General features: G+C 48.7%; 1 protein-coding gene across 4 annotated transcripts in view; it reads left to right on the top strand.

Moving 5' to 3' along the window:
• RBM6 (RNA binding motif protein 6) overlaps window positions 1-27,225 on the top strand; it is a 132,247-nt gene that overhangs the window by 49,867 nt on the left and 55,155 nt on the right. For all 4 annotated transcript variants that reach the window (XM_007052677.4, XM_043552369.1, XM_043552367.1 and 1 more), the window contains exon 6: window positions 42-115. In XM_007052677.4, coding sequence (XP_007052739.1) covers window positions 42-115 — 74 coding nt within the window. The remainder of the gene's footprint in view (window positions 1-41; window positions 116-27,225) is intronic.

Here is a 27,225-nt window from a genome sequence, read left to right as displayed (position 1 = left end):
CACTAACACAACTCCCGTCTGTATTTAAATGCTGTCCCCAGGTTACGACTATGGCTATGTCTGCGTGGAGTTTTCACTCTTGGAAGAGGCCATCGGATGCATGGAAGCCAATCAGGTTGCTTTACACTTCGGTCGAATGCTGCTAGAAGAATATTGTTTTGCTGGGGGCGGGTGGAGAGTCAGTGATTTTTGAAATGGTTCAAAAGAAGATCAGCTCTTATTTTTACACGACACTGTCGCTCATATGTTAGTGTTCCCAGAAACTTACAAAAGGCTTTGCAATGCCTCTGTGAAAGAGCCAAGAGGCTCTGAATGTTCTGCCGTTTCAACTTGAGCACACCTGCAGATTGGCTAGATTTAAAGGCTTGGAGATGAAAAAGATTCCCAGTACAGGTTGTTGCCTTTGTGGGTTTATATTCACAGTTGGAAAGAGCTCTGCTAGTGTGAAACTCCTCACTGCCCTGTCTGTGCACAGTAATTGTATCTGTCCCCTGTACACAGGGTTTGAGTTAGAGACAAACACGCGTCGCTATGGGCGAGGCCTTGGGTATGCAGCGCTGATGAGTTCAAATGCTACTTGCCCGCTACTTTTCTATGTGGCTCATCCGCATGGGGGGGATTCCTCGTATATGTGTCTCTCTTTGTATTCATGTTGTCCTTTGGCAAGTTGGAGTTGCATTTGCAAGGGTGGCCTATGCACAGTTGCACCTCGTAAATCTGAACGTTTCTAGGGTAACCAGATAGCAAGTGTGAAAAATCAGGACATTTTTCAGAGATCAGAGGGGTGGGGTATAGTTGCCCATATAAGACACAGCCCATAATGTTGGGGTGGTCCTGATTATATCAGGACGTCTAGTCACCCTAGATGTTTCTGAACTCTAAATTTAAAAAAATTCTTAGCCTTTCTCTCACGGAATAAGCTCCCAACTGTAGCAGTAATTCAGATCTGATTGTTTGAGTCTGTTGCTGTTGGGCACCATGCAAGTATCTGACCCTCAAAAGCTGTAAATCACAGAAGACAAGAAGAACTGAAATCTACCATTATCACCCATTCCCTGGAAATTTCAGGGAACTGACTGATCACCTGGGAGACAACTACCTGATCGCAGTTCAGTGCTGCCCTCTACTAGATCCCTCTCACTTAGCCCCTGGTCGGGGGAGAATGGCTTCCCACCTCCTTTTCAGTTTTGCATGTGAGCAAAAATTGCTGTAGTGATCTAACCCATTCATACTTTGGAATACCATTGGCTTCCTTGCCTAAAGACTGGCTTCCCCTGCCAGAGGAGAACCATACAACTTAAAAACTGAGTCACAATTTTAGAATTGTATGAATGTGCATACAGCCCACCTGTTAGATGTGGCACGTGTGTGTGTATATCTACAGTTACAATAACAGTGCAAAGTCTGAGCATGTTCCTGTTCTAAAAACTTGGTGCTAAATGTTGTAGAAATGCTCCTATAGCTTCTGGTTTTTAACGCCAATGGGAATGTGCACAGGCTGATGTGACGCCAGTATTGCTGGTGTCCCCGATGAGGTCACCTGGCAAAAAAGATGCCTGCAGGGGAGCTCTGGAATTTGTACCATTTTAATGGAATCTCTCACAGTGGGTGAGGCTAAAATCTGACTTCCCTTCCGTGTTGCCACCCATGCTTTGACTGCCACCATGATGGTTTCCATGTAAAACGCACTACCATGGGAAAACCTGTACATAACTTGGTGTGAACAGCACAGTGACTAAATCACCACTGTATGCACCCAGCTCTCCTCTTCTCAGCTCGTCTTACCTGCAGTGGCCAGGGTCCACTGATGGGACAGCCCTGGGCACCTGGGAAGCTCCTCTCCATCTGGGTAGAATCATAGAATATCAGGGTTGGAAGGGACCTCAGGAGGTCATCTAGTCCAACCGCCTGCTCAAAGCAGGACCAATCCCCAACTAAATCATCCCAGCCAGGGCTTTGTCAAGCTTGACCACTTTCCTGTTGGAACATCCACAGACGCTGGAGCAGGTGTCTGTTTTTGTTCAAATAGGAGAGGTAAGGCCAGGTAAGGTTCCCATCCCTCACTTTGCGATGGGGCACCTGTAGGCACCTAGGGAGTGTTCCTACCCCACATAGGTTTCATGTAGGAATCCGGGGAAGTTACCCTACACACACCTGAGAGGGTCCAATTGGGGAAATGCGCAGGCTGCCCCTTGGCATGGCATATGTATTCTTCCCTTCCCCCCTCCAATACTTGCTTGCACTCTGCAGTGCTGGCAGCACAGAGGGAAAGTTTCAAGGCCCCAGACACACGTCTCATCCCCGCTATGACAGGGCGCCAGCAGTCACCTGGGTAGTCTATCCATCCCGCCACGTGCATCCTGGTGGAGGCACCTCCTAGGCCCCTTGTGTAATGATGTCTTCTGATCATCCTGCTGGCAGCGTGTGTGGAGAATGTCTAGAAGATGACCATCTCGATGGGAACGTTGCAAGGTCTGTTCTTAGGCCAGTTCTGTCAGAACTTCCCAGTCGTGACAGCGTCCTGTTCATTGCAACAGTCGTTAGTGGTTAATTTGTGGCAAGTTGTGTTCCTCAGCATGAGCCTGATCAAAACCCAACTGAAATCAGTGGAAAGGCTCCCCCTGACTTTGGTGAGACTTGGATCAGCTAGGGCTCCCCCATCCCACCCTCCTGGGTGACCAGTATGTGGTGCTTGACAGAATTTGGGAAAATGGCCTCTAATTTAGGACAAAATCCTAAACTTTTTTTTAATCAGTGATACCTGCTGTGAGGCTGGTAACTATCCTTTCAGCTCTGAGTCCAAATTGAGCTCATTTGTATGATGGATGGACGGGGGAATGTCATCTCTCCGTCCCCACAAGACGGAGCTTGCACCATTTTAATCTCTTCCTGGGTGGGGCCCAGGACTGAGTTGTTAGGGAGAAAATGTCATGTCACCAGGTTGAGAATGTATCTGATTTTGTACAAACTCTAATAAGAGTACTTATGCAGTGGCTTGGATGCCCTGGATAATCTTTTAACAATATACTAATAACTAAACCTGTTGGTTACCCCAGTCAAATCAAATAATATAGCTAGACCAAGAACTAATAACTTCCCCAAGCTATTCCCCCCGGAGTGCCACAGCCCCACTACCCAACAGCCATCTCCCGTGCTAGGAGTGAGGTCTTTCATAGAGGCAGGAAACTTACGCTGACACTGACGGGATAAAATTTGGCAACTCTTTTCCTTGTTCCCTTCACTTAATACAAACTAGCATTTGGTTTATTGTTGTATTTCCAGATTCCAAATCACAGATTTACCAGGTCCAGCTATTTGTCCAGTAAATGTAGCATGGGTGTGTGTATTGGGTTTCCAAGGAGGCTTTCTACTGAATGCATTGAGGTGAAGAAACTTCCCTCTTCTCCTGTGCTGTCCTGATTCTGTGATGGAAGGATGCCTTTCATACCACTGCTCACCCCACAGTTTTCACAGCTGTAGCTAAATGGATTAAAACATCCCAATTTCTAATTAGCATGGCGACATTTCAGGGGTTAATGGCACAAAGAGGTCACTTTAATCCAGGGGCAGCCAAACTCAGCTCAGTTCATGGCTGCATTGGCAACTTGCTAGTAGCGCAAAGGTCACCTCCAATATGTATGAAATGGGAAATATTGCAATCGCCCTCCTCCTGCCTGCTTGCTCAGGTCAGGATGGAGAATTGCTGGCTGCAAACTGGAACTCCAGGGGTCTGCACCTCTGTGTTAGAGAAGGTTGGCTGCAAGCTGCTTTGCAGAACTCCCTGGGTTGCATTTGGCCGCCTCTGTTTTAATGTTGTTGGTAGCTGTTGCTCTTGTTGGTTTCATTGTCAGTTGTCTGCGTCATTGCGTTTTGAGGGTGGAGACTTCTTCCCTGTTCACATGGCAATCTTGGCCTTCTTTGGTGAGATGCAGGATATATTCAGAGGACTTATCTATGTTGGTCTTTAATGCTGCTGATTTATGTGGCTTCTTCCAAAAAAACTTTTCCATCCTTTAAAACCTGAGGGAAGGTGAATTGTCCCTTGTGTATATAAGGTCGATCTTCTTTCATCTTCTTCATGTACAACATACTCAATGCTGCCTGCCAGGCACAGTGGTGTGTTCCTCCCTGTGGGATTAGTGCTCTGGCTTCTTCAGGAGCAGCCTCATGAAAGAAGTAATTACTAGGACACTGCTTCTTGGTATTAAGTTGGATCTATCTGAGGGGCTGCAGTCCGTTGTAGGAAATGTGACTCCATGGCAGAGCTCTCTCATCTTCAGGATAAATGCTGGCTTCATTTAAAACCCCCTGGACTTGTTCTTGGGCACCAAATGATCAGCTTTTTCTGGGAGGAAATGAAGCAGGGATCTGAGCTACAGTGGAGCTACTGTGTTCAGTGAATAGTGAAATCAAGCCTTCCAGTGCATGTTAGGAGGGCAGAGTGTTTTTCTCCTTGCACTCCCTTCCGTCATTATAGTGGATAGAAGGGGAGAAGCAAAAAGATGCATCTATCGCTACGTGGATGTTTTCTTCGCTCTGTGAGATAGGGCTGATGGTGATGTGTGTGGGACAAGGTGTGTGACTTGTCAAACTTGTGGACAGGAGAACCAATGGAAAATTGGAGCAAATGACTGATTTTGAAAGTACTCATCATGCCTGCCACACTAAACTTCTCCCAGGCCCCTTGCCCCAAGAAATGTTGGCAGCATGGTTATTTCGTGTGCCCTCCTGCCAGTGGCTGACCCTTGCCTGCTGTTTGCTCCTGCTCCCTTACAGGGGTCTGGAAGTTGTGGAGGGGAGGTTAGTGTTAATTTCCTGGACAGACTTACTATAATGCTGGAGTTCTGTGGGCACATGCTAGATTGGTTGTTCCATGATTTGCTCTCACTTTGCACAGAGATCCATGTGTCCGTGTAGGTGACATATACCAAAGAGCTGCCAGTTTCTACTGCAGTGACACCTGTTCCCATTTCTTCTTCTTAATGCACTCATGCCTCCTTCCCCTCTTGCCATGCATCAGAGGGGAGCAGCAGGCCCTTAGCTTTACCTAAGCAGACCCCCCATTGGTGAGATCAGAATGATGAATCAACGTCTAGAGTTTTTCTGCTCTTGTGTGTCCCTCTTCCTTTATCCTTTCATTAAACTAATATATCTACGGTGTAGAGCCTAGTAATGATCAGCAGTTACTTCACCGCAGCTGTTTGTTAAAATCCATGTGGCTGTTGGAAGAGCAATGGATTGCTATTTTGCTTTCTGCCATTTACCTCCTTTGAGGCAGAGGGGTTAGGATTTACAGGCCTTGAAGGCATTTTGCAATAACAACTTATGATGCTCAGCCCAAAGCACGTTGAGTGTGGAAGACTTTTATAATTATCCCCAATGCATTTGCTGCTTAATTTCAGCCTGAAAATATCTGTAAGCACTTGTGGGGTGGTCTTGGGGGGCACGTTGTGTGCATGACAAGAAGCACATTGTAATCCATGTAGGGGACTGTTATCCAGCATAGAAGTGAATGCTGGAAATGAATTTTGTCTAGCATTGGCAGGAGGTATTAATTGTGGGGGCCTCTGATTGGTCTAGAAACCTGAAGAAATGTTCTCTATGTAATTGGAGAACAGACTTCTCTATATACCTTTTCTAGGATTAATATTTCTCCTGGGTGCAAGGCATTCTGCCCTTCACTTGCTCAGCAAAGGAAACACTTCCCAGGTTACTGTGTCTCCTGCAGTTGTGTGTAGTGGTGGTAATGTTTGTAAGCGTGCCCAGGTTACAGATCCTCAGCATGCTGTGTAAACTCCAATGTCCCACACGCACGCAAGGAGAGCAGGAGAAGGCCCCATTCAGGTCACACACTCCTCTTGGCACCTGCGTCCTGGGATAAAAAATGAAGCGTGTTCTTTTCTGGTTTGCGTTAAACATACCCTGTTTTTCTTGTTAATTGTATTAAGCACAGGGGGTGTTTTGCAGCTTTGCATGTTGCAAGGGAGAGTGTCTCTCTGTTGTGTTCTGTATTCAAAATGTCCTGGTTTAAACCATAAGGATTTCTGGCAGTGTCCTTTGGAGTCTCCTTTACTGCTTGTTCTCATTTGTAGAGTGGGAGGAAGGTGTCTTATCCCTGTGATGTGATTCCTCCCATAAACTTTCCTACCAAGTTGAGGAGCAGGCAGAATGGTGAACTAATATGTTTTGTAGCCCAGTGGGCTCTTAAAAGGTACCATTAGTGGGCTGTATGTTGTTCGGATGAGAGGATGTTCAGATAAAACAGCAACGTCGTTGATTTCTTTTGTTGTATTTGATTCAAAGTTGCTTACATGCATTTGTCATGAGCTGACTCACAGCCTCTTTTCAGTGGGTCTTGAGCTGCTGGGTCACCCGATTGTTCACCCTTGCTTGTTTCGCCATGGTAACTGCCACCTTAGATCACTGTGTCACTTGAGTTTTATTGCCTGAGAAAGGGAAGTGATTAGTTCAGCAGTGTTACAGATCTGTCATTAGCCCGAGTCTTGTTTGCTGGCTAGTTGAGTTGTACTTCCTGGTATCCTATAGATACCTATGTATATATCTGTTCTGACATGGCTGCAGTGTGTGCTTATCTATGCATAGGGGGACGATTTAATGTTTGTGCGCCAGAGTGATCTTCCTTATGCTAAGGGGAATTCATCACATTGTACGGCTTTTGACTAACTGAGAAACTGATTCATTCTTCTAGTATTTAACATTTCTCTGGGTCTTTTCCTTCTCTCATCTCCCGCAATCTCAGCCTTTCTGTCTCTTCCCCTGAATCTTCATTTGAGGTCTTCCCTTATTGCATGGGAGGTCTTCTGGGATCTCCCTCCTCCAAAGGCTGTACAGTTCATTGACCCTTCCCCAGCTAAGGACAAGAGCCCATCAATGTTGCTGCTCCACCAGCCTGCCAGGTGAGGTGTGCATCCTCCTGCTGAGGAGCTGTGTTCTGCCCTGCTAGCTCACGGAGCAAAGGAACCAAATTAGCCAACTTGGTTCCAAACTAACCTGCTGCGACCAGATGGGCTGTGCAGCTACCTACTCTGCTCAGTCTCCTCCCTCACTTTTTTTGAGGAGCATTTGTCTTTCTCCTGGCAAACATCATGGAATATTATGTTTGCCTGAAGCTCAGTTACATAATGTAAGCCTTTACTGAGTGCCAGGTGGAGCGGATAAGAGCTCTCTTTTTTAGAGTGCATCTGTAGCGCCTGCCTGTGGAAGTGAGGTTGCACACTAGTGCTCGCAACGTTCCAGTTCACCCCCATTGAGTAACAGCACTCCACTCTCCCCATGTGCTGTGTAATATTCATTGACTGGGTTGTTGAAAAGTGAAGCAATGTGAAATCCTTTGCCAGTGAATATTACATGCAGTGCAAACCACAGGTAACTCTCCTCCATGCATCTCTTATGGGTCTGTAAGCATCTGTAGGATGTGATTTACTGCAGAGGCTAAGTTAAAATAAGAAAAACCCTGTTTCAGCCATTGCCATAATACAAGGCCCCTTCCTAAGTGATGCGGCCTTTGGCATCTTGTTCCTTCAGGCCACTTAGTAGCTAAGATTTTTGTTTTGCGTTAAGACTGTGAAGGATGCGCCTTATGTGTACCTTTGGAGATATAAACACTACCCAGTCTATGTAGCCATCAGGTCCCTTGCTCCTACAGGGTGTAAGCAGGACCTTTGTGTGAAGGAATAGCATCGTGTCAGGGCAGAGATCCGTCTTAAGGCAAGTTCAAAGGCACTTCTACTAAGTTGATAGACTCAGTGTGAGGAACCATAAATGTAGATATTATTTATTTTGTCTTAAGTATATCTAAGGTGCTTATCACCTTGGCACCAAAGTGCTGCAGAGGGGGGATAGCATCAATGTTCCCTCTAATTTTTTCCATCCATATGCGGAATAAATTTTATGTGCACTGAGGTATTTGCAGATGTGTGCCACCAGTAGATACAAAAAACCTAGATATAATATATATTTTTAAAAAGTTACCATAGGGATAATAATTCCAGCCAAGACAGGTTAGGCATTTTATAATTCACTACTCAAAGAATTAAATTTAAGTGTAAAAGAGAAATAAAAATTATGAAATGCATAGACCAGTCAAAACACTAAAATAACAGTGCTTTGAAAGAATAAAATTACAGAGAATATATATGCATTGCAGGAATTACCAAGGAGTAACAACAACAATAATACAAATATGTATTGGGAGGTGAGTGTGAAAGACTCTGTGAGAGACTGTGTGTGTGTGACTCTTTGTGCTGGCTGCTGGGGAAGTCTCTGAGAGACCGTGCACTCTCTCTTTAAGGCACTCGCTCTTGGCTTTGAAGGCTCATTCAGACCTCAGAAGCTTTCCTGCTCCTGAGCTCCTGAGCCCATGCTCTGTGGAGATGGGGTACAGGGGTGGGGGAAGGGACATCAGCATCCCCCTCTCCCCGCACTCTGCACAGCCAGTCCCGGGAGCAGCTGGCCAGGGACTCCAAGGCAGAGGGCAGGAGCAACATGGCCACAAAGCAGCGGGGGGAGAGGGACCTGAACACATGCTGCTGGATGTGCGTGGCTCTGCTAATCAAGTGCGTGGCACTTGAATAACTCCTGGGTGGCCGCCTGACCACACAGCTTAGAGGGAACACAAGATAGCATGTAGGGTATTAATGTTTGGAGTAGACTAGTCAATTTCCTTTGTGTATGTGTAGAGTACTTAATAGGGGAGATTTTTGAAAGAAGCTCCTAAATCCTTTGGGCAAAGTCCCACTGAAAGACAATGGAACTCATGATCCTAACTGCCTTAGGTGCTTTTAAAGTCCTCCCCAAAGCAGCAAGAGATCCCCATGAGCCATGACAAGTAGTGAGACAATAATGTTACTGAGATTTCTTGAAGGATGCAGGGTGAGGCACTATAAGGGGAACTTCAGAACCCTGGCTCAAATTCCCTACAGATGTCTGAAGATGGAACCCGTTCCTCCTGTTATGATGGCTTGATGTCTGAAGGTGATAAATACACCTTCCCAACCAAGAGTCCATCTTCCATCAACAGTTCTCAGTGGTGTGCAGATTGTGAGAAAGGTGGTATTCGTCATCCTCCCCAGCCCACCATTGGGCACAATACCAAGTGCATTGTAGTGTCTTTCCAACCAGTTTTAGAGCGATATGACCTTACCAGATCCTTCTGGATTATCTCTCTTCAAGGATCTACCTGTATACCAGACCTCACTATGTTGAGGGCAAGGCTCAGAAGAATGTTCAGCTTTGGGTAGCATTTTAACATAGGTTTGTTTATTTTTTGTTTTTATGCTTCCTTGGTGCTAATAGTTTCCCTCCTCTAACGCCTGAGCTATTGGCACTTGGATTGTGTGGAACAGTAAGATAAGGCTGGTGAGTCTAATGACTGAAGAAACTTCAACCTGTACACAGTAGTTGGGATGGAGGAAGGCAGGATCATTTTCTCTGCTGTCTCTTTGCAGCTCTCACGTGTCATCTTATGTAAGCTATGGCTGGACTTAGCTCCTTTTCCAAAGAGTCATAGGGACATTAAAATGGATGTGTGAATTTGGGTTCACTTCTTGATATACTGGTTCCTGTCTGTTTTGTTCTCGAGACATCAGTCAAGTTTGGGTTCACTTTCACCAAGTTTGGGTTTCACCTACAGAAGGTGGAAAGAAAGTACTATGAACTTGATTGTGATCACTGAATTGTGCAAACTTTTATCCCTATAATTGCACAATTTTCTCATGGTTTCTGGTTCAGATCTCACCCGGCTTGGTAATGCTTTAGACCAAAGATGAGGCCCAATTACAATGAAATAACAGACAAAATGTAGCATGTTGGTTTGAGTGCTTCAGTGTGACACCTCATAGGTGTCAATGCTGAATGTTTTTGCATTCACAGTGACCAGATTCCATGGCCAAGTCTCTCTTATTGGTAATTGAATTAGATGAGTGCATTCAGTGCCTTCTAGAAGATGAGCAGGCCACTTCCAGAAGCAGATTCTCAAAGGTACGCAGACGTCAAGCGCGGCATCGAATGAATTTTACTCTAAATGAAGGGCAGGGCTCTAGACACATGACTCAAGGAATCTGATCTCTGGAAAGGGTGTTGTCTTCAGGATGTTCTTTGTATGCAAAAGGAGAGATTTCTTTTTTTTTATCTTCAGAGAAACTGGGGGAGACCCTCTCTTCTGTGAAGAAACGCATGGCATCTTGGAGTCTGGGGAAGGGGAGGGTCATTCTGATGGCCTTCAACTGCCTGGCCTGAGAGAAGGAGATGGTAAAAATCTGTAGCACATAGTGTTTTTCACCCAGTGCTCTCAAAGCACTTTACAAAGGATAAGCACCTTTAGAATTAGACATAATGCAGAGTGGAGTGTTTTTGAGAGGCCAAAATGTTCTGGATTGGGTGCCAGCCTTCATGCTTCAGCTCCATTTCTCCACACGTTGGACACCAGATTAGGACCATGACACTGTAACCATGCACTATATGCGGTCATTAGTAGGGCAATTTACTGTTTGTAGTTCCAGGTTAAACTCATTGTTACAGATTTATGGGGTCTTCCTCCCCATCTCCTCTCCCCCACCAATGGTGTCACTGCAGGACAGAGTAAACGTAGTTTGCGTGCCCTACCTGCATTCTTCCATGATTTCCCACATGGATTCCATTTTGATTTCTCTCTTGGTACACGTGTCCCAGGCACATGAAATCAGATTATTTTGGCCGGCAGTGTCCATGGGTGGTGTTTGTGCATCCCCCACACTCAAAGGCATAAAGAGTGGAGTTGACCCAGCTATCCCTCATGTTCTTCTTACTACCCATGGCAGCGAGGCAGTGTCTGGCTGCTTCTCCCCCCGCTGTGCTTGTTTAGTGTTGGTGCTTCGGTAGGCTTGTTGCCTGTTGGAGATACACACGCTATTCTTTTCAGTCAGGTTCTGATTTTTAGGCTAGAAACCCCCTTGTACAGGGGCTCTAGCAAAATGGCAGAAATGAAATCCCTGGTGTTTAAAACCTGTCCTTCCTCTGAAGGTTCAATGATCTACAATTCAGGTGTCTGCTCTGTTTAGGAGAGGGACAATGTAACGTATGTGTCTCCTCCTATAAGCATACTCAAAAAGCTAGAGAAGCCCATCTAATATTGTTCTCCCTGGAGCACTCTATGCAAGCCTCCTCGGAGATAGTTAAACCTCAGTTCTCCAGTCATTTCCCCTGTCCACAAGTGCTCCAGTGGGCAAGGATTCCACCCTGAGCTACGGCAGCCAAGAAATTTCAGTCATCTGCCACCATTCCAGCCTCTGATAATTTAAATTCAGAGGTGAGACAAGGGTTAGCTCACCCTCTCTAGTGCCTACTGAATCAAGGCCCAAGGCTTGGTCTGACACGTGGTGGGGTGGCTGCTTTGAATTCCTCTGGTGCACTGGTACTGAGTGTTGGGAGAGTGCCAGCAGTGCCCACTAAACCGGTGGACTGTCTGTCCTGGAACTGATCCCTCACCACTCGGCAATCCCATAACTGTGTTCTCAGTGCCCAGTGCGTCAGTACCTACTGTACCAGTACTAAGGGCATATACATATAGGGTGATTTATCTTTGGGCTTGGTACTGGAGTCTCCTCTTCTTGAGGGGTTGAGGGTGGTGTAACCTGCTGGCTACTGAGATGTCGATACAGTAGGCAAAGGAAATATCTCTGGTATTGCCTGCACCTCCTGCCCAGCTAGGGAGAGCACAACAGAGCCAGGGCACTCCTGACAGGATGGCCCCTGGCTTGGAACAGGTGTACTCCTTTTGTCATCCCCCTTAAAGCACAATAGGGACTCCGCTCCTACACGCTTTGCTTCCTGACTCCCATTGTGCTACCCAAGGGGGGAAGAGACTCTGAGGAGGACTCAATAAGGGATAGCAGAGAATGATCTAAGGCTCATAGGGAACATTCCTCTGGTACCTCCTATGAGAGTCCCACTCCAATGCCTATGCCCATATCAGCCTAGGCCCTATTGGATGCCCCAGGGGGTTAGTGCTGTTCACGCAAGTCTGCCTCTTTGGTCACCACTAGGGTCTACTCCCTTCCCCAGAGAGGCAATATAAGTTATTACAGCCAGATCAACTAGTGCAGGCTCAAATCTTGGAGAGGCAAGTGACTAAGAACAGCATCTACAAGGAGAAGAACAACTTGTTCCCTGCTGCAATCTCATCTTTCCCGACAAGGCAGTTAGTCCCTCAACGCCTCCTTCAGTTGATGACTTCAAGGCATTCCAAGAGCTCATCAGGTACACAGTAGACACTCTGGAAGTGGCTCAAGAGAAACCTCTCAGACTCCTGGACATTGTGCACCCTACGATACCTATAAACAAAAGGGATTGTTGGAACCTGCAAAAGTCCTGTGGCACATGCTAGCATCCATTCTGACCATATCCAAGCAATCTGACAGGAGGTACAACGTTCCTTCCAAGGGATCTGAATAGTTTATTCCCACCTAGTACTAGGGTCACTTGTAGGTACAGTCTAAGAGAGGTTGAAGCAGGAGGGGCCTCCCAAGTCCACAACGAGGGAGAAAGACCCAAAGAGACTGGACTTTTCAGACTCAGCCTCCAGATGTATGTGGGGCTAATCACTAATTATTTTAATTGGGACAAATTATCTCCTTTTGCGGACAGGCTACCTCATGAACACCAAGAGGAGCTAAAGACCATCGTGTCTGAGGACAGCTGATAGCCTGCACATCCTAACAGGCTGTACTGGATGCATGCGACACAGTGACACATACTGTGTCTACACCAGCGGCCATGAGACGTTCTACCTGGTTCCAGTTGTTCAGGGATTTACAGGGAGCTCCAAACGTTACCTGTGAGGGCAATGAACGTCTTAATCAAAGGCAGATGAAGCCCTCTATTTCTTAAAGGATTGTTGGGCAACTCTTTGTTCTCTGAGCTGTTAAAGTCCCAAGAAGGAAGCAAGCGAGACCACAGACTTCCTTCAGGCAGCGTCCCTCTGCCCAGTACTATTACCAGTCTCCAAGGACCCTGGAGCCACCAAGAAAGAAGCAGAGATTTCAGTGATAGCGACCCTCTTCCTCTACTGCTGCACAGTCTGTCTCTTCTATCAGGCAACAGGTTTGACACCAATCTTGAGATCCTGACAGAACCTTCAAAAGATCTCTTCCTTTCCAGCCACCTCCCTTGAGCTCCCTGATTTTGGCAACCACCACTTTATTTTCGGAAAACCTGGACTTGGACAACCTCAGACCAATGAGTCTCTTGTAAATTGTAAACAAGGAGTATTCTATCCAATTTCAATCTCTTCCTTAGCTCTGTTCAGGGACCCTTCCCATGAGCTAAAACAAGAAGTGGACTTGCTTCTACAGCTTGGAGCACTGGAGAAAGCATCCTCAGGGGCAGGGGTTTTGTTGGCATTATTTTCTCATCCCAGTTAGCATTCCCATTCTGTACCTTCAACATCTCAACAAATTCATGTAATTTCAAATTCAGGAGGGGTGACTCTGACCTCTATAATCCCTTCAGTGAATCCTCAAGACTGGTTCGTGGCACTCAGCCTGCTTTCACGTAGCCATTCATCCAGCCCACAGGAAATACCTCTGATCTCTAGTAGGAACATCTCATTACAGGGTCCTGCCATTTGGCCTTTCCACAGCCCCAAAGGTGTTGCTTTGCAGTCGTAGCAGCCCACTTAAGGAGACATGGAATCCAGGTTTACTCATATCTCGACAACTGGCTGATCTGAGGAAGATCATCACAACAGGTAAGCAATTCAATTCAGTAATTCTAAAGCACCACACTGGGCCTTAAAGCCAACAGAAATATCTACTCTTGAACTCAAAGCATAGAGTTTGTAGGAGCAGCATTAGATTCCAGGTCGCTGAGCGCTTACCTTCCACAGCAAAGATGCCAAACGACAGAGACCCTAATCAACCAACTTTAAGCTCACCCAAAGACATCAGTAAGTGCATGCCTCGGGCTTCTGAGACACATGGCCTCATGCGCCAGACTTTGCCTAGGCTTCACACAAATCAGTGTATCTGCCCAGCAGGCACCACGTGGGTCTGATGGTCACAGCCCCACAAGAAGTCCTCTCATAGAAAGGCCTTCTTCAGGTGCACAAGGAAGTATCTTTTCTACACCTCTAGTACCAAGATTCTGGTGACAAACGCTTCTCCTCAGAGATAAGAGACCTCATCTAGATGGCTTTCAGATTCAGAACTTATAGTCTCCTCAGGAAGGTGGTCGCCGCATAAACATCCTAGAACTCAGTCATCTGCTTGGAATACAAGGCATTCCTAGTGCTACTCAGATCCACAACCCAAGATCTGACAGACACCACCACCACTCTTCATTTTATCAACAGACAAAGGGGATTGAGATTGTCACCACTCTCTCAGGGGGCCAATCAGCTCTGGAATTGGTGCATTCCAAATGAACCTCCAGACAACGCTACACCTTTTCAGCTTTCAGAACACCTTAGCAGGTCCACTCGGCAGGCAGTTGTCAGACAGCCATGAGAAATCTGTCGAAGACTCAGTCCTGCAGACATCTTTTGCAGGTGGAGACTTCTAGAAATAGACCCGTTAGCCTCAGATCAGAACATGTCAGATAGGAAGGGGACAGACAGACGCTTTTCTCATCACATGGTCACTGGGATTAATGCATGCATTTCCACTGATACCCGTAGGTGCTAGAACTAAAGGTGTGGGAGGTGCTGCAGCACCCCCTGGCTTGAAGTGGTTTTCATTATATTACAGGGTTTACAGTTTGATTCAATGGCTCTCAGTACTCCCTTTATACACATTGTTCCACCGCCACTGCTGATACCCATTATATCAAGGGTTCTGAGGAAACCAAGACAAGATGCAGGACTAATGATGCCAGCCCCGGGACTGATGATGATATGGGCCAGGGGTTCTGGGATTTGGATCCATGCATGTCTTAACACAGCTCCCATCACCTTACCTGCCCTATCCGAAACAGTCTGACAGAACAACCAGATTCTACACCTGGACTGACCTTCATTACATCTGAGAGCCTGCATGCTGGCTGGCTGAAGACCTCCAAGAAAAAACTTAGCTAAAATTGAAAATATTCTACTCCAGTGCAGGAAATCCTCAACTAGGCTGACTTATGAAGCTAAGTGAAAGAGTATGAGGGGGTAGCAGTCTGTATCCACAAAAAGGATACAAGGAGCCTGGTGGCACCTTAAAGAATAACAGATTTATTTGGACATAAGCTTGTGTGGGTAAAAAACCCACTTCTTCAGATGCATGAAGTGAAAATTACAGATGCAGGCATTATTATATTGACACATGAAGAGAAGGGAGTTACCTCAGAAGTGGAGAACCCCAGTATTAACAGGGCCAATTTAATCAGGGTGGATGTAGTCCTTTCCCAATAATTGATGAGGAGGTGTCAATGAGGAGGGAAAGTTCTTCTTCGAGTGTTTACTCATGTGTATTTCACAGTAGGTGTGTGTGCTTGCCGTGTGCACTGGTGCTGGAAGTTTTTCCCTTAGCAGTACCCGTAGGGGGAGTGCTGCTGCGACCCCTGGAGTGGCGCTTCTATAGTGCCCTATAAGGGGAGCCACGCTCTCCCCCCCACCCTCAGTTCCTTCTTGCCACCAATGAGGGTGTGTCGGAACTACTTGCTCCAGCTGTGCTTCGCTGCAGCTCGTCCCAGAACTCATCATTTGTTGTTAGTGGTACCCGTGTTAGTTCGTTCAACAAGATTCAGTTCGGTTAGTTAGCGTCTGGGGCATGCCCCATGCCCCAGGGTTTAAATCGTGCGACTTTTGCAGGCGTTCAATGCCCAGAAATGACCTGCATGCCAACTGTCTCCACTGCTTGAGTCAATCCCACATTACTGACCGCTGTAAGATCTGCAGGTCCTTCAAACCTAGAACCAAAAAGGAAAGAGACATTAGACTTTGGGCCCTTCTCGTGGAGTCGGCACTGGCCCCAACCCCAGTGCGCCGAGCGGATTCAGCACCGGGCACCTCGTCTTCCTTCCACGCACCGCTCCCCGTCTAAGAAACAGAGAAAGGCCTCGTCTTCTCAGCGGCTTCGAGAGAAAGCAAGGGGAGAGGCTAGACCTACGTCGGGCAGCCCCAGTTCTCCCCCGGGCTTCAGAGCTCATGTCGAGCGGAGCGGCCCAGTTGCATCAACTTAAGCCTCTCCGGATGTCCGCCCTGCAGGCAGCCCGAGACATTATGACTCTGCAGGTCCCCGGGGCACCACTGGCACCAGGCCCTGCTCTAGAGGCAAGCTGCCGCTGGGCTCTAGGCAGCTGATCCCGACGCGACGCAGATCCCGGTCAGGGGACCGCTTTCGGGCCCGCTCGCTGCTCAGTGTCCTCTCAGGGCACAGTCTCCGGCCTCCGCTTTCGTCACCCACTAGGTTGTCTGGTTGGGTGCTGTCGGATTGGAGTTCCAGGCACCTCTTCACGTTGAGCAGAGAGTATTGACGGGACAGGCACAGGCACTGTAGGCTCTTCCCTTCTTGTCGGAGCTACTGTAGCTGCTCCTGATGTGGGCGCCGTCGCCGTTGGTGCTCCAGCTCTCTCTCCTTGAGGCACCATGCCCACGACTTCCGGCGGGGATCGCCAGCTCCGCGTCATCGCGGATCTAGGCATCGCAGAGTCTCGAAGTAGTAGCTCGAGGCGGCACCATTCCTCGATGTCGGAGTCCTGGTCCCATGGCAGATGTCGTTCTCGGCACCATCGATCATACCGCTCCGATGGTACAGATAAGTTGTTGGTAACCCCGACCTCGACCCACACGCAGCCCCGTACATCCTAGCCCAGCACGGTCAGTGGCAAGGGCCCCCATGGCGGTGCCAGTGGACCCCCTGGCTCCCCGTGCATACCCAGCCAAGGGCTCGTTCGGTAGCAGAGGCATCGGAGGCTTCTTCCGCCTCACTATCCAGGCCTCCAAGGGATAGATCGGCGGGTCATGGATCCTCAGCACCGCATGCGGAGTCCGACCAAGGGGTGGATCCTGTGGCGCCGGCCGACGTGCAGAGCTCCGTACCGGCCTCCTCCCCCGCGCCCTTCCGCACCTCAGGAGGACTTCAGGGCTCACCAGGAGCTACTGAAGCGAGTAGTGTTGAGCCTCCAGCTCCAAGCTGAGGAGATGGTGGGACACTCAGACTCGCTCTTCAATGTCCTCTCCTATTCGGTACTGGGCAGAGTGGCCCTACTGCTGCACGAAGGGGTGGCTAACATTTCCAATGCCATCTGGCAAACGCCGGCCTCCCTTGCGCCAATATCAAAGACAGCAGAGCTCAAATATTTTGTGCCCCCGAAAGGGCACGAGTATCTCTATACCCACCTGGCCACCAACTCCCTAATGATGGAGTCTGTAAATCATAGGGAGAGACAGGGTCAACCAGGATCCACACCCAAGAATAAGGACTCTAGAAGGCTGGATTCATTTGGTAGGAAGCTTTATTCGTAGTCCAGTTTCCAGCTCTGGGTGGCCAACCACCAAGCCCTCCTTAGCCAGTATGAGTTTAACTTGTGGGGGTCACTGCCCAAATTCGAACCCTCCCTTCTGGAGCGTGAAAGGAAGGGATTTAAGGCGCTTGTGGAGGAGCGTGCCACTGCCACAAAGGCTGCTCTGCAGGCAGCATCGGATGCAGCTGACACGGCTGCTCTGTCCATGGCCTCGGCGGAGTCCATGCTCAGGGCGTCGTGGCTACTGCTGTCCGGGCTCTCCACGGAGGCGCAGTCTGTGATGCAGGATCTTCCCTTCTATGGCAAGGACCTGTTCGCAGAACAAACAGACGTGAAACTTCATGGCATAAAGGACTCACGTACTACCCTCCAAACCCTTGGGCTTTATGTCCCGCCTGCCAAGGACAAGCCTAAGCTGCAGGCTCCCTCCCTGGCTCCCCGGCCAAGATATGAGCTCGCCTATAAGAGGTCCAAGACCCAAAAGAGGCGACCTCAGAGGCAGTCTCGCTCTGCCCCGCAGCCTAGGCCCTCAAGGGGCAAGCAGCAGGGCAAGAGGCGTTTTTGACTGGTTGCAGGAGGGTACCCGGGTGCCTCCCGAGAAGACCCTCCTACCAATAACGTTTGCCTTCAGCAACCGCTTGTGCACGTTCCTTGCGGAATGGTCCCGAATAACATTGGACCGTTGGGTCCTCAACACCATTTCCCAGGGCTACACGCTACAGTTTCTCTCACGCCCACCCTCCCACCCGCATCCCCGGGTTGGCAGGGGGACCCATCACATGTACCCCTGCTAGAGTAGGAAGTGGGTTGGCTCCTCAGCTTGGGAGCTGTGGAGAAAGTTCCAAGGGAGTTCCGGGGAAAAGGGTTTTACTCCTGTTACTTCCTTATCCCGAAGGCGAAAGGGGGGCTCAGGCCTATCCTGGATTTGCGAGACCTCAATCGGTTTATGGCCAAATGCCGGTTCCGCATGGTCTCTCTGGCATGTATCATACCCTCTCTGGACCCTGGTGATTGGTATGCGGCCCTGGACCTTCAGGGCGCATACTTCCGTATTCATATACTCGAGGGGCACAGAGGCTTCCTTTCTTTCTTGGTGGGACAGGACCACTACCAGTTTACAGTCCTCCTATTTGGCCTGTCCACCACGCCCAGGGTATTCACAAAGTGTAGGGCGATCATGGCGGCCTACCTCAGATGCCGAGGGGTCCTGATATTTCCCTACCTCGACAACTGGCTGCTCAAGGGCAGCTCACGGTCTCAGGTACAGGACCATGTAGAGCTGCTCTTGGCTGTGTGTGCCAACCTAGGCCTCCTACTAAATGAGGCCAAATCGACATTGGTTCTGGTGCAGTGCATAGAATTCATAGGCACTCTCCTGGATGCCTCCAAGGCCCCAGCTTTCCTTCCCCTGGGCAGGTTTCAGACCCTGAAGGGGCTCATAGCCTCGGTCATGGAGTTCCCCGTGACCACGGCCGGGACATGTCTGCAGCTCCTGGGCCACATGGCGGCATGCACATATGTCGTCTGCCACGCCAGTTTTCCCAGACCTGGGACAGGCTGGATAAAGTCCTCATGGTACTGGCGCCGGTGACCGCCTCGCTACAATGGTGGTCCTGCCTGATCAATATGCTCCAGGGGATTCCCTTCCGGGACTCGACCCTGTCGCTAGACCTAGTGTCCGATGCGTCGGACTTGGGCTGGGGGGCCCACACAGGGAACTCCGAGGCCGACCACATCCCTTGGGTCTGGGAGTAGTCCCTTCACATAAATGTCAGGGAGCTCAGGGCAATACGCTTAGCCTGTGTGGCATTCAGCTCACAACTGTGCGGCAAGGTGGTCAGAGTACTCACGGACAACACCACCGCGATATTTTACATCAACAGGCAAGGTGGGGCGAGGTCCTCGGCCCTCTGCCAGGAAGCTTTCAGGCTCTGGGAGTTTTGTATAGCCCACGACATCTCCCTGAAGGCTTTCCACCTGCCAGGTGTCAACACACAGGCCGATCGCTTGAGCAGGGTTTTCTCCTGCAACACAAGTGGTTGCTCCACTCGGAGGTCACTCACCAGCGCTTCTGAGCATGGGGCACTCCAAGTAGACCTGTTTGCGACCCGACAGAACTGGCGTTGCCACCGGTTCTGTTCCGGGGTGGGGTGGGGAGGAAAGCGATCTCAGACACCTTCCTCCTGTCATGGTCGGGTCAACTCCTCTACGCCTTTCCCCCGTTCCCCCTCAGCGGCAAAGTCCTGGAGAAAGTGAAAATGGACAAGGCACGTGTCCTCCTGATCACCCCAGGTTGGTCCCGGCAGCATTGGTACAGGACCCTCCTGGGCTTGCTGGTGGCCCCGCTGTGGCCGTTGCTGCTCCACCCGGACCTACTCTCCTCCACCTCAACCTGGCCACCCTCCATTTGACAACGTGGCTGCTCAATGGCTAGGTGCGGAGGAGAGAAGGTGTTCGGAAGGGGTCAGGCGTGTCCTCCTAGAAAGTAGGAAGCCATCCACGCGCCGAGCCTACCTGGCAAAGTGGTCCAGGTTCTCCAGGTGGGCAGACGAGCAGGGTACTTCCCCAGGGTCTGCCCCGCTCCAGCTTATCCTTGAGTACCTCCTTCACCTTAGAACTCAGGGTCTGGCACCTTCCTCCGTCAGGGTGCACCTGGCGGCTATATCAGCATTGCATCCGCCGGTCCAGGGCTGCTCGGTTTTCTCCCATGCCATGACAGGGCATTTCCTCAGGGGGCTAGACCTGTCCTTTCGGTATGCTAGAACCCCCGTTCCTCAGTGGGATCTAAACTTGGTGTTATCCCGCCTCACGGGGGCCCTGTTTGAGCCCCTGGCCACATGCTCCTGGTCTCACCTTTCATGGAAGGTAGCCTTCCTCGTGGCTATCACGTCAGCTCGACGGGTTTCGGAGCTCAGGGCCCTGACCTGCGACTCGCCCTACACGGTCTTTCACAAGGACAAGGTTCAGCTCCGCCCACACCCTGCGTTCCTCCCTAAGGTGGTCTCCGCTTTCCACATGAGCCAGGACATCTTCCTGCCTGTCCTCTGCCCCAAACCTCATGCCTCTTACGGGAACGCCACCTCCATTCGCTCGATGTGCGCAGGGCACTGGCTTTTTATCTGGATCGGACTAAGCCGTTCTGCAGGTCTTCGCAACTATTTGTTGCTTCAGCCAAGCGCATGAAGGGTCAACCGATCTCCACCCAGAGGCTTTCCCGGTGGATTACATCGTGCATCCACACATGCTATGTCCTAGCAGGGGTTCCCTCACCACCTATCGTGAGGGTGCGCTCAACAAGGGCTCAGGCCTCATCGGCTGCCTCTGTGGCCCATGTCCCTATTCAGGACATCTGTAGAGCCGTTACCTGGTCCTCAGTTCACACATTCACCTCGCACTACGTGATTGTCTCCCATGCCAGGGATGACGCTGGTTTCAGTAGAGCTGTGCTTCAGCCAGGGAATCTGTGAACTCCTACCCACCTCCATCAGACATAGCTTGCAATCACCTACTGTGGAATACACATGAGCAAGCACTCGAAGAAGAAAGGACATTTACCTGTTCCGTAACTGGTGTTCTTCGAGATGTGTTGCTCATGTCTATTCCACATCCCGCCCTCCTTCCCCTCTGTTGGAGTTGGTCCGGCAAGAAGGAACCGAGGGTGGGGGGAGCGTGCGGCTTCCCTTATAGCGCGCTATAGAGGCGCCACTCCAGGGGTCACAGCAGTGCTCCCCCTACGGATACTGCTAATGGAAAAACTTTCAGCACCGGTGCATGTGGCGAGCACGCACACCTACTGTGGAATAGACATGAGCAACACATCTTGAAGAATGCCAGTTACGGAACAGGTAACTGTCCTTTGCTTTTGTAGTGATCCAGTCCCTATTCAAGCCCAAATTAATGGTGTTAAATTTGCAAATTAATTTTATTTCTGCAGTTTTCCTTTGAAGTCTGTTTCTGAAGTTTTTTTGTGCAAGCATGGCTACTTTTAAATCTGTTATAGAATGTCCAAGAAGATTGAAGTGTTCTCCTACTGGCTTTTGTATGTTACCATTCCTGATGTCCAATTTGCGTCCATTTATTCTTTTACATAGAGACTGTCCAGTTTGGCCAGTGTACAATGTACTGTGCCCAATTCTGGTACCTACAAGTGAAGAAGGATGTTGCTGAACTGGAGAGGGTTCAGAAGAAGAGCTACGAGAATGATTAAAGAATTAGAAAACCTATCTCATAGTCATAGAGTTTAAGGCCAGAAGGGACCACCAGATCTAGTCTGACCTCCTGTCTATCATAGACCACTGTCACTACCCAGCACCTGCACACTAAATTCGACAACCAAAATTACAGCCCACAGGGGCTTGATATGGGCCACAGGAAGAAAATACGAGGCACTGAGATCGCTAATGCCTGAGGCCCCCACAATAGCAGGGAAATCATTAAGTGATATTGTTGCAGAATCACAGGGTTTGGTCTATGCCCCCAGCCTATAACCAGTCTGCTGGGAGTGAAGCCTTCAGTGTGCCAGGACCCAAGGACCCACACAGTTCCACAGGGGCAGGCCCATGGTCTACATGATTTTGAGACTGGGTCTTTGACACCAGCAATTCCTGTTTCGCTCCCTGCAATGAATCTTGCCATTCCAGTCTCCTGTGGGAGGCTTGTATCATGTCCATTCAGGATGCAATGCCCCCAGGGAGAATTTACAGGGACATGGGCAGCCTTTTCAAGAGAAGGTAAACATTTATTAGTCACCTGGCACATGCAATCTTATAGTTTTAAATTAGCAGAGAGACAGAAGATAACCCATAATCCACCCTGGCCAAACCGGTGCTGTGATGAGCCAGCCAGGCTGTGATGGACTCCATCTCTGGCACCCTTTCTTGTCTTCTCCCGTCGGGGCTCCTGAATCCCTCCAAAAAGGCCCCTTTTTCCAGTCACCTGACATCTTGGGAACTTAGTTCCCAAGTCCCTCCTGCTGGGGTTTCCTGCTGTCAGGTGTTGATTGTTCAGACCTTGGGGCACCTCTGTGTCTTGCTGGCTCCTCTGTTGACTTGGGTCAGTTTGAGCCAGCTCTTTAATGAGCGTATTCATTCCCCCTACTGTTAACTCTTTTGCACTCACTCAGTATCAGTGCAGTGTATGGATAGAAACTGAGGCATGCCTCACAGCCCTCCTCTTCTCTGTCCAATCTACAGCCATAGCCATCCCTGATGCTTCAGAAGGAGATAAACACCAGAATAAATTTGGGGGCGGGGAGGGGAATCCCTTCCTGGCCCCTGCCGGTGGCGAGCTGAAACCCGGAATCATGGGCGCTTAGAAACATAAGACATAGGGATAAAGTCAGTTCTGGAAATTGAAGCTAGACAAATTCAGACTGGAAATAAGGTGTAAATATTTCACGGTGAGAGTAATTAACCATTGGAACAATTTACTGAGGGTTGTGGTGGCTTCTCCATCACTGGCCGTTTTAAAATCACAATTGGGTGATTTTCTAAAAGGTCTGCTCTAGAAATTATTTTGGGGACGTTCTCTGGCCTTTGCTATGCAGGAGGGCAGACTAGATGATCACAGTGGTCCCTTTTGGTCTTGGAATCTAGGAATCAGCTCCATAAAGAGGCCATCTAGCAGCAGCATCTGCATATCACCCTCCTATCCAGGTCCATGCTGTATGTTCCCATCCTGCAGTGATAAGGTTCCTTATTCATATCCCACTCCTCCCCTCAGTTCAGGAGACCTCTCCTTCTTGGGGCCACAGCGTAGTACTAGCAAAGTCGATGGGGCCCACTCTTTGAGCCCTTAGCAACCTGTTCTCTTTACCGCCTATCGATGAAGACCATCTCTTTAGTGATTATTACATAAGCAGCTCAAAGGGTAGAGGAGATTCAGGCCCTTATGGTGGGTGGTCCCCGCATTAGTCATAAGGACAGGGTCACTCTTTGGCCTCATTCCAAGTTTCTGCTCACAGTTGTTTCAGAATTCCATGTGAACCAGTTTATTCATCTCCCAGATTTCTCCAAACTCCCTCATTCCTTGAAGAAGGTTTACATGGAGCTTAATCCACCTTTACAAGATTCATACTCTTTGGTAGAGGCTTCCAGGTTCGATACCCACTTTGGTAGGCATGTCCTAAGTAGGACTCCTACTGCCCACTTCCAAGCTGGTCAGTGCTTGTTAGTCACCAAGAGTGGAATCTGTGTGGACAGTCTCTGAGAGAATGGTTTCTTATCCTACAGTAACTCTGGAACTTTTGGATGTGTTGTCTCCATGGATTCCACAACCCGTCCTCCTTCCCCACTACTACCGAGTCCTACTCCTTTGGGGTTCTGTATTGGCAGAACTGGGAGACGGTTGGGCCCATTCTGCTCTTAATCCCCCTCAGGTGAGAGGGTGCAAGCATATCTAGGGCACAGGCATAGCTCCAACAGAGTTGCTGGCCAAAAGAATCTGATCTTGCCTGCATGGGGTGCATGTGCACTAAAAATGGAATCATAAGTGGAATCCATGTGGACAACACCTGTGGAAGAATCATTAACGTACTTACTGCAAGATAAGTAACCATTCTGTTCCATACCTTAACATGTTTGGTATAAAACAACTTCTTTTAAATGTAACTTTAGTTCTCGGTTTTCTGGTTTTACCACTTTTGGTTTTGGGATAATTACAACATCCCTGTCATGTATCTTGCACTAAATTGCTGATATGTTCTCTCCAACTTCATCTTACTGTTGTTTTTCTCTGGGTGTTTTCTCCTTTTTAAATTAAAGTTCATACATGAACAATAAACATATTCAGAAAATGTTGTTACCATGTGATATTTCTAAGAGATATATAGTATCAACCTTAAATCATGTATCTGTCAGCAGAAGATAGAACCTTAAACCTTCTTCAAAGGTTTCAGAGTAACAGCTGTGTTAGTCTGTATTCGCAAAAAGAAAAGGAGTGCTTGTGGCACCTTAGAAACTAACCAATTTATTTGAGCATAAGCTTTCGTGAGCTACAGCTCACTTCATCGGATGCATACTGTGGAAAGTTTAGAAGATCTTATTATATACACACAAAGCATGAAAAAATACCTCCTCCCACCCCACTCTCCTGCTGGTAATAGCTTATCTAAAGTGATCACTCTCCTTACAATGTGTATGATAATCAAGTTGGGCCATTTCCAGCACAAATCCAGGTTTTCTCACCCCCCCCCCCCCCCCCAAACTCACTCTCCTGCTGGTAATAGCTTATCTAAAGGACCACTCTCCTTACAATGTGTATGATAATCAAGGTGGGCCATTTCCAACACAAATCCAGGTTTTCTCACCCCCCCCCCCCCCAAACTCACTCTCCTGCTGGTAATAGCTTATCCAAAGTGATCACTCTCCTTACATTGTGTATGATAATCAAGGTGGGCCATTTCCAGCACAAATCCAGGGTTTAACAAGAACGTCTGAAGGGGGAGGGGGGTAGGAAAAAACAAGGGGAAATAGGCTACCTTGCATAATGACTAAGCCACTCCCAGTCTCTAGTCAAGCCTAAGTTAATTGTATCCAATTTGCAAATGAATTCCAATTCAGCAGTTTCTCGCTGGAGTCTGGATTTGAAGTTTTTTTGTTGTAAAATAGTGACTTTCATGTCTGTAATCGCGTGACCAGAGAGATTGAAGTGTTCTCCGACTGGTTTATGAATGTTATAATTCTTGACATCTGATTTGTGTCCATTTATTCTTTTACGTAGAGACTGTCCAGTTTGACCAATGTACATGGCAGAGGGGCATTGCTGGCACATGATGGCATATATCACATTGGTGGATGTGCAGGTGAACGAGCCTCTGATAGTGTGGCTGATGTTATTAGGCCCTGTGATGGTGTCCCCTGAATAGATATGTGGGCATAGTTGGCAACGGGCTTTGTTGCAAGGATAGGTTCCTGGGTTAGTGGTTCTGTTGTGTGGTATGTGGTTGCTGGTGAGTATTTGCTTCAGGTTGGGGGGCTGTCTGTAGGCAAGGACTGGCCTGTCTCCCAAGATTTGTGAGAGTGTTGGGTCATCCTTCAGGATAGGTTGTAGATCCTTAATAATGCGTTGGAGGGGTTTTAGTTGGGGGCTGAAGGTGACGGCTAGTGGCGTTCTGTTATTTTCTTTGTTAGGCCGGTCCTGTAGTAGATGACTTCTGGGAACTCTTCTGGCTCTATCAATCTGTTTCTTCACTTCCGCAGGTGGGTATTGTAATTGTAAGAATGCTTGATAGAGATCTTGTAGGTGTCTGTCTCTGTCTGAGGGGTTGGAGCAAATGCGGTTGTATCGCAGAGCTTGGCTGTAGACGATGGATCGTGTGGTGTGGTCAGGGTGAAAGCTGGAGGCATGTAGGTAGGAATAGCGGTCAGTAGGTTTCCGGTATAGGGTGGTGTTTATGTGACCATCGTTTATTAGCACTGTAGTGTCCAGGAAGTGGATCTCTTGTGTGGACTGGACCAGGCTGAGGTTGATGGTGGGATGGAAATTGTTGAAATCATGGTGGAATTCCTCAAGGGCTTCTTTTCCATGGGTCCAGATGATGAAGATGTCATCAATATAGCGCAAGTAGAGTAGGGGCGTTAGGGGACGAGAGCTGAGGAAGCATTGTTCTAAGTAAGCCATAAAAATGTTGGCATGCTGTGGGGCCATGCGGGTACCCATAGCAGTGCCGCTGATCTGAAGGTATGCATTGTCCCCAAATGTAAAATAGTTATGGGTAAGGACAAAGTCACAAAGTTCACCCACCAGGTTAGCCGTGACATTATCGGGGATAGTGTTCTTGACGGCTTGTAGTCCATCTTTGTGTGGAATGTTGGTGTAGAGGGCTTCTGCATCCATAGTGGCCAGGATGGTGTTATCAGGAAGATCACCGCTGGATTGTAGTTTCCTCAGGAAGTCAGTGGTGTCTCGAAGGTAGCTGGGAGTGCTGGTAGCGTAGGGCCTGAGGAGGGAGTCTACATAGCCAGACAATCCTGCTGTCAGGGTGCCAATGCCTGAGATGATGGGGCGCCCAGGATTTCCAGGTTTATGGATCTTGGGTAGTAGATAGAATATCCCAGGTCGGGGTTCCAGGGGTGTGTCTGTGCGGATTTGATCTTGTGCTTTTTCAGGGAGTTTCTTGAGCAAATGCTGTAGTTGCTTTTGGTAACTCTCAGTGGGATCAGAGGGTAATGGCTTGTAGAAAGTGGTGTTGGAGAGCTGCCGAGCAGCCTCTTGTTCCTATTCCGACCTATTCATGATGACAACAGCACCTCCTTTGTCAGCCTTTTTGATTATGATGTCAGAGTTGTTTCTGAGGCTGTGGATGGCATTGTGTTCCGCACGGCTGAGGTTATGGGGCAAGTGATGCTGCTTTTCCACAATTTCAGCCCGTGCACGTCGGCGGAAGCAATCTATGTAGAAGTCCAGTCTGCTGTTTCGACCTTCAGGAGGAGTCCACCTAGAATCCTTCTTTTTGTAGTGTTGGTAGGGAGGTCTCTGTGGATTAGTATGTTGTTCAGAGGTATGTTGGAAATATTCCTTGAGTCGGAGACGTCGAAAATAGGATTACAGGACACCACAGAGCTGTATCATGTTCGTGGGGGTGGAGGGGCAGAAGGAGAGGCCCCGAGATAGGACAGCTGCTTCTGCTGGGCTGAGAGTATAGTTGGATAGGTTAACAATATTGCTGGGTGGGTTGAGGGAACCATTGCTGTAGCCCCTTGTGGCATGTAGTAGTTTAGAAAGTTTAGTGTCCTTTTTCTTTTGTAGAGAAGCAAAGTGTGTGTTGTAAATGGCTTGTCTAGT

This window comes from Chelonia mydas, chromosome 7, assembly GCF_015237465.2.
Source record: "Chelonia mydas isolate rCheMyd1 chromosome 7, rCheMyd1.pri.v2, whole genome shotgun sequence".
NCBI classification, from domain to species: Eukaryota; Metazoa; Chordata; order Testudines; family Cheloniidae; genus Chelonia; species Chelonia mydas.
This window is presented reverse-complemented; position numbering and strand designations above follow the sequence as displayed.